The sequence below is a fragment of the Vigna unguiculata genome, chromosome 7 (assembly GCF_037176805.1).
Source record: "Vigna unguiculata cultivar grain cowpea cultivar isolate G323 ecotype 2 chromosome 7, ASM3717680v1, whole genome shotgun sequence".
Lineage (NCBI taxonomy): Eukaryota > Viridiplantae > Streptophyta > Magnoliopsida > Fabales > Fabaceae > Vigna > Vigna unguiculata.
In genome coordinates, this window is record NC_140798.1 from 11,091,346 (window position 1) to 11,099,387 (window position 8,042).

The window sequence follows — 8,042 nt, forward strand, 5'->3', positions numbered from 1 at the left end:
CATCAGTTTAATTCATGTAATATCGAGGAATTCTTCTAATAATACATAAAGTTAAGGATGAAGTAGAAGTGACATAGGTTTAGGTCACATCAGAATATGTCAAAGAAACTTATAAGCTAAGCTGACTCACAAACTTTTATTTTTTTCTGGCGCATCCTTTCTCCTTTTTCTTCTTCTTCTGCAATGGTGATGATCCAACATTAACAATGGTGGCGGCGAGTATGGTGTAGTGAGGCTTTCCGGAATATGTTTTTTTATTGTGTAAATGTTAAATAAATTCCTTATTATATAAAATAAGTACTATAAGTATAAGATACTTGTTTTAAAGTAGATAAATTAACTTTGTCATACTTATATGTGCAACCTCTTGAAACATACATCTTTATATGCTTGTTACAACCATACATTACTGGATTTATTGAGAGCTTCATTGAAGAACTACCGTCACATACGCAACAACAACGACAATAAATTCAACCTCGGTAGTAGATATCACAATGTATTGTTACTTAGTCCTTAAACAAATAAAAATCCTAATGTACTTTTTCTATCAACCAAGCCACATGTATAATCACTATCATTGTACGTTATAAGACCATCATTTTCTCCCCTTTTTTCTAAAGGAAAAACTCACTTAAAACAAATTATAGGTTGTCTTATGTATTTTAGTTTGGTTCGTCCATATACGATGTTTGCAATAAATATCTTGAGAATCCTACTCAACTTCATTTACAATTAGCAGATAGAGTATTGAGGTATTTCTAAGGAACAATTGAGTATGCTATAAGATCATCATTTTCGCTTGAAACCAAGAACCATTGGAGTTTGAATATAATTGTTTTGATTCACTTGAAAATGTTGCAATACCTCTTGAACCTACTTTATTTACCTGATAACAATTTCACATGAGTTCTGCAAGACTTCAAGACCCAAAAGAATATTTCATTCTACCAAGAATAGTCAGTCATATTAAACTAATTATGCATCAAGTTCTTAAACTCAATAGGCATCAACCAATTGTTCCATGTTGCCTTCAATGCTTCATTTAATCAAAAGAGTGTGTCATAATCACATTTTGAGCATATGTCTTTGTGACTAGCCTAACTTTAAAATTGTCAATTTCTCCCTTTTCATTAAGTTTAGTCTTGTGGACATACATTACTTCAAGTGATTGGATTACTTTGAGTTGATTGAATAGTTCTCATGTGTCATTTTTCTCAATTGCCTCAATCTCAATATCCATGGCATTTCTCTGTCTTTCACTCTTTACAGCTTCTTCATAATCAAGTGGATCAATAACCATTATATAGAAGTAAAAAATGATGTTTCCTCTTCATCAGACAATCTTTCACCTAAAACATAATCTTTCAAACAAGTTGGTTGCTTCTTAGTCATCCATTCAACGTAATTTGAATAAGTTTCTTGATTTGTGGCAAGAGACTCCTTTGATTGTGTATTAGCGGTACCTTCTTCTACAAGACGTTCTTTAGTCACATCTTTCTCATCATCTTTCCATCACCTTCTTCTTAAAATACTACATCTCTCTCGTTATAATCCTTTTAGAAATAGGATCATAGAGCCTACACCTTGGATTAATCACTAACATACCACAAGCTTATCTTATATAACTTAGTTCTCAAATTATCGGACAATAGACTCTTCTAATTCTGTATCAACATCAACTTCTTCTATAAGAGATTCTTTAATCTTATCCTTTTCATCATCTTCCCACTTTATTGGGCCCATAATTAAGAAAAATAAAGGAGGTATTTTTTATGGGTCGCTCCCGACTCATTATGCAATTTATATATGCAACCCTTGCATCAGGTTTGTTATGAGATGAGAGGAAAATAGAGTGAGACAGAGAGAAAGAAGTTGTGAGTGCCTCTGATGAGAAGCCGTCATCAGAGAGAGTGAAAAAGAAAAGAGCAATCAGTTTATCCTGTGCAAGTCTGTGTAGAGAAGCTACCTTGGAGAAAAGAATTTATTCCTCTTCTTCTCATATATCGGGGTTCACTCTATTGTTTATTTAAAGTATCCATTGGAATTTGTTATCCACCTTGTTGGTAAAGAGAATAGTGCTCTATTGATCCTTGGAACCTCCATTAGAACTTGTGGTGTACCCATTAATTTTTATTAGTAGAATTTTTTACTGGACAAGATCTTGTAGGTTTTTCCTCCATATTGAGATTTTCCCACGTTAAAAGTTTTGGGGTTTGTTGGTTCCTTCCTTCTCTATTTTATGCATTTTATTATTTTGCTTATTATTTATTTAGGAAAGATTTGATCTGGATTTTACTTCCGCGCTTGGTTATCTGTTATTTTTTGACATCTTCCCAACAGGGATAAATAGAGTCTATAGACATTTTAAACAAATTAAAGAGCAAAGCAGATAATAATACACACACGAACTTATACTGGATCACCTCATATGTCTAGTCTCTTAAGCAATCCTCTAAAGAAGTTCCACTAATCAAATCCCTTGACTAGAACGAGCATCAATCTTTCCAGGTTAAAACGAGTGTAACCACTCTAGGTATCACGAGTTTAACCACTTCAGCTTACAACGAGTTTAATCTCTCTAAATATCTTTCTCAGTCTCTCCCTAAGATCGAGAACTCCTAGTTATAAAGAACAATAACAATCTCTCACGCAGGAGAGCACAGTGAAGCTCACAAGGTATACTTCTCAATGTGAAGGATATTACAATTGTTAACACTCAATCCAATATCACTCTAAAATATATGAATTTGACTTTTTTTAGTCTCTTAGAGTGTTATCACTTTGATTTCTGAATACTTGACAATTTTGCAGCATTTTGGTATTTCTCTCGTTTTCTTCAACTTGGTCTTAGTATATATAATCACGTTGTTTCATTTACTGTTGATGTGTATTGAAAATCTTCATATTTTCAGTATCTTCTTCTTGCTTCATTTGAAAGTTCTTGATATTCAGAGTATATTAGTTCTTATGAATTACCATTTATTTCCATTTTTGCCATTCAATAATTTGAAATTCAAACTTCATACCCTTATGCCTTCAATCATCTGGAGATTCTCCTGTAGTCTTTGATTTCCAGAGTCTTTTCTTTGCTTGTAATTGGTTAATAGTTGTACAACAATATTCGTAATCTTATTAATTTGATAATTTGATCAATTTCAATTAGATCTTCAATTGAATATATATATATATATATATGTATATATATATATATATATATATATATATATATATATATATATATATCTTTGATCAAATCTTCGATTAGAATATTTCTATTTTCACCTAACATTGAGTCTTGCTTCACAATCTTATTAATTTGATAATTTGATCAATTTCAACATTCAAATTTTTTAATAAATTTATACTTAATATTTGTATCACCTAGTGATTTGTTAATTCCTTTTTATGTCATTTAATGATGTGAATTAAACTCGCCTAATGTGTACTTTGACTTTATTCGACTAGTCATTCTTTCATTTGAGTTGTCTTATGGAAGTACTTGTCTAGTGTCTTACTACTTCAATTCAGCATGGAAATTTTGAGTCATTTATCATGGTCGTCTAATAATTTTAGTTATATGATCCATCTTGTGACTCTCTAAACTTTACTTTCTTTCATGTTTGCTTCAGACTTCAAAAATAAGTTGTTTTCTACTAATTGTACTTTTGCTATACTTCATTCGAAATGTGTTGTTTGGTTTGGAGGAGTTTACAAGCCGAAGGGGTCTTTACTTACTAGACGAAATTATTTCATTCGGGTATAACCTTGCAAGAACTAAATGTTTACTCCATTGTCCTTAAACCTTCTTCGTTCGTTGTATTGGGAGACATTTTAATCCTTTATTTCTCAGATTGTTTATTATGTCCATTACATATGTTACCCTTGGATAAAACACACCAATGTTGTAAAAATCATGTAAAATTCACTAATAAGGCTTTTGCAACATGAGTATACGTGTATTTTTATGGTCATATGCCTATTAGATTACAGAAACAACAATACAAGCCTATTAGATGTAATGAACATTCCCTAGCAATCTTGGTTAGCGAAGAGTCTATCGAAATGTTCTTACCCAGATAAATTACCATACATTTATCCCATTTATTTATAATTCTAAGACCTATTATCTTTCACATGCTACTGGGCTGTGAGGACAAATCATGTCTATTCTTCTCTCATTAAGATAAAGCTAAAAGTCGAATGACCAAGCCATATTAAAAGTGAAATACAAAATTGATAAAACAAAAAATCTTCCAAATTTAATATTACGGTGGGTTTTTCAACTAGACAAAAAAATTAATGTCTTCAAACATATTGGAACGCCAAAATAGTATACTAAATAACTTTAGATATACTCTATCCCTAGCTCTGCATTGAGACACCAAAACAACCTCAGTAATGGCCGCCTACTTGTGCTTGTACCATTTATAGACAGAATAGGTACAATCCTCAAAAATTTTGATCATTTATTAAAAAAAACATGAAAATTTGATTCAAAACATTGGAACACCTAATTCCAACGTCAAGTATCCCTGAAAATAGATGCCTAACTGCCTCGTCCCCTTACCCCGGCAAGGGGCAATGCAATTAAAGAAAAGAACAAATAGCTTAAAGTTCAAAAATTAATCCAAAGGTCAAAGAAAATTTCATATGAATTCGTTAGTTGAGTCATATGAGATTAAGTCGTTTTAGGTGAAAATTCTCCATGAGAGTACATACCACTGGCAAAAGTAGATTTTATTGTGTTTTCCATGAAGCACAACTAATAACCAGTTTCACAAAATGACATACGGATTAGTAAAAAACCAGTATATAATAGACGATTGTAAACAAAAGATAACAAGAACTTGCACTAAAATCCAACAATCAAAATTTCGACCTGTCTGCATAATTATGGTAACCTTAACCCGCAAAATCAAAAAAACAAAAATATTTAGTTCCAATAAACATACAAAACAAAAATCTAATGCGAAAATATAAATCACAAAGTTTACTGTGAAACACCCAACCACTTAGAAAAGTTGTCGAATTCTGTGTAATCCGAATCTGAAACCATTGTGTGATACCATGCCTTTCCTGCAGCTCTGATGGTGGAAGCCTCCTCCTGATAAGAAACAAGTAAAACAGGTATCAAAATATAAACATAATACAAATATCAAAATGGAAGTGATCATACAACATAAACTCTAGAAAATGAAAAACAGAAAACCGCTGCCTAGTAAGTAATCAGATACAAATGTAATGATCCTGTAGGACAAATAATTAAGCCGACCACAAAAATGAACCCTCAATTATTCAGAAAGATTAAACACCAAAATGCGGAATCAAAGAACATACATATAATAGCTAATATCACCAAATACTAAATGAAAAATTTAAATACCAATACAAAGCTTATACACAAGTAACTCAACAAAAACCTTGTGGTATAATAAGTCTAACTAATTAAGTAATTATAGATAGGCCACAACATAAGACCGTAGCAAATCATTCCTAACTAAATTATTCATACAAACACGCCACATTGGCATATTACCACAAAACGCCTAAACCCAATAATCAACTTAAATTAACAAGCAAGTTAAATTAACGAATCTATAAAGTTGTAATATTATACACCATAGAACTAGTTCTAAGGAAAACCCAACAAAAATAAAAATGCAAACAGCATACACAATCAACTCTCATAAAAAAATAGTAATAATATGCATATAAATAAATAAAATAGCAACCAAATACCTAATAAAATTAACCAAATTTAATCAAATAAAGCTAAAATCATCATTCTGACTGCAAAATAATAAACAGCAAACAACAATACCAGACACAAAAATATAGTGTAATAAAAATATATAATTGGGTACCTTAGACACAGTCTTCCTCTTCTTGTCGAGCTTCTCCTTCTTGGCCTTAACACGCTGGGCCTCAGCAAGCAAAGCCATCCTCTTTGCGGTCTTGGCATAGGGATTGAGCTTGAGCATGACATTGAGATTCTTGAGAGGGTTCTTCTTGAGGGTGGCCCGAGTCACGTCCCTCTTAATGGGCTTCACAACAGACTGAACCTCGTCAGAATTAATAATCCTGGAGAGGTCAGAGTTCACCATCTTGGACCTTGGCAGCAAGTAACCCTTCTTCTTCTCACTGGGCTTATCAAAAGACCCATAAATGGAGTCCAGTTTCTCAAAAGCAGACTTGGTCCAAATCACAAAACGCCCAAGGTGACCACCGGGAGCGAGCTTCAGAAGGTTGAGTCTCTCAACATTGGCCACCTCAACGCCAGGGACATTACGGAAAGCCTTAACAGCCTTTGCTCCTTCAGTTCCGTACACAATGAGTGGACCCTTTCGGGAGATATAGCGACGGTTGCGCATTTTTCCCTTTCCGGGACGAATGCCGTGGCTGTCTTTCGCCTTCTCGGCATCGGGGAAGGCGCCGATCTGTTTCAGGACTTTGATTGCTTCCTTGGTTTTCTCGACTCCTTCAGCAGAGTCGCTGACAACAAGGGGCAGTTCGGGGACGGTCTCGATGCGGTGGCCGCGGGCAAGGACGAGAGAAGGAATAGCGGAGGCAGCGATGGCAGAGACAACGGCATACCTCTTCTGGTTCACGTTGATCTTGCGGTGCCAGCGGCGCCAGATCTTGGTCGGGGCAAACATGCGACCACCTCGGCACATGTTTCCGAAGGCTCCCTGACCAGCACGGTGTGTTCCTCCACCAGGCACACGGGGGATACGGGAGACAGCGCGACCTGTTCCCCAGGACTCGGCGGATGTTTGGTGACCGGCGCGGCGGCTGACGGCGTAGGGCTGACGGCTGTTCTTGGAGATGTTGGAGTGGACGAAGTTGACGATGTCGGGGCGGATGGAGGCCCTCATGACGTCGGGGATTGGGACGGTGGCGGAGGCGTCGGTGGCCATGTCGCCCTCGAGGGACTGCACGGTGACAAGGGGGCGGGCAGCTGCGGCCATTGCGCGAGGGGGAGGGAGTGAGAGCTACCTAGGGTTTTTGGATTTGAGTGAGTCAGTGATTTTCGTTATGAGATGAATATATAGTATCCTCGAAATTCTTAGGGTTTTCTCTGGGCCGGGACTCGTAATATGTTTGGGCTATATTTTCTAAGCTCTCACCTGATGGAAAAAAATTGTTTGTTATTCTCTTCTCCTTTTTATTTCTATTCACACATTCCATCTTCTTTTGTTCAAATTCCTACTCTAGCCCTCTTTATTTTGTCTCAGTGTGTGTTTCTTGGTGTATAAATAAGATAGAAACGTTTTTTGTCTATTTAAACACACACAAATATTAATATTTTCTTTAAAAAAAAATTGAGTAAAAATAGTTAGAGAAATATAGAATTACTTTTTCATTAAAGTTTAAATTACAAACTAACATTTAGGATTAGTTTCAATTAAAAGATGACGTAAACCTATGGTTGGAAATATTGGTAACTAATGATTTGGTCCTTAAAATATGCACGCCCAAGTTTAGAAATTAGAACTTGTATTAATTTTTACTTTAAGGTTCATCATAAAACCTATTTGGAATAAGATAGAATAATGTTTGAAATGTTAAATCTATTAGTATTTATATAAAAGTTACAATAAGATGTTTCTTAAAAACCAAGGTATGGGTACAGTCATGATTTGGATGTTCAGTAGGTTTAATTCTATCTGTAACTAACTTGATTACTAAGGGTATGTTTCTTTGAAGACATAAATTTGGAGGAGAGTTCAGAATGAATTTTTATTTTTTATTTTTTTTAGAGAGATTTGAAAATAAAAATGAGAAAACTTGGGATAAAGTTTCTAAAATTTTTGAGTAATTTAATTTTAATAAAAAAAATTAATAAATTACTATTCTACTCTTATAATTAGTTAAAAATTAATATATTATTACTAAAATTATTATTTAATAATAATAATATTATATATATATATATATATATATGAATGTATTAGTTATATATATGTTTAATAGTATAGATATATTACATACATTTATTGCACATTTTGTACATAATTTTTATTTTGTATATGAGTTCA

The 8,042-nt window shown here is 33.9% G+C and overlaps 1 protein-coding gene across 1 annotated transcript; it reads right to left on the reverse strand.

Annotated features, from left to right (window-relative positions):
* Window positions 1-4,826: 4,826 nt before the first annotated feature.
* On the reverse strand, window positions 4,827-7,027 carry LOC114191538 (large ribosomal subunit protein uL4). The gene is made up of 2 exons (XM_028080762.2): window positions 5,868-7,027; window positions 4,827-5,107 (listed from the first exon to the last, which is right to left on the reverse strand). The coding sequence occupies exons 1-2, from the start codon at window positions 6,969-6,971 to the stop codon at window positions 4,994-4,996; spliced, it is 1,218 nt and encodes a 405-aa protein (XP_027936563.1). The 5' UTR covers window positions 6,972-7,027; the 3' UTR covers window positions 4,827-4,993.
* Between the last annotated feature and the right edge of the window lie 1,015 nt (window positions 7,028-8,042).

Bases quoted from the DNA above. Each gene is read 5' to 3' on its own strand.
- LOC114191538 (XM_028080762.2), bottom strand. From the start codon at position 6,971: ATGGCCGCAGCTGCCCGCCCCCTTGTCACCGTGCAGTCCCTCGAGGGC. The intron at 5,108-5,867 runs GTACCCAATTAT...GTTTCTTATCAG, and splicing joins AGAGGAAGACTGTGTCTAAG to GAGGAGGCTTCCACCATCAG.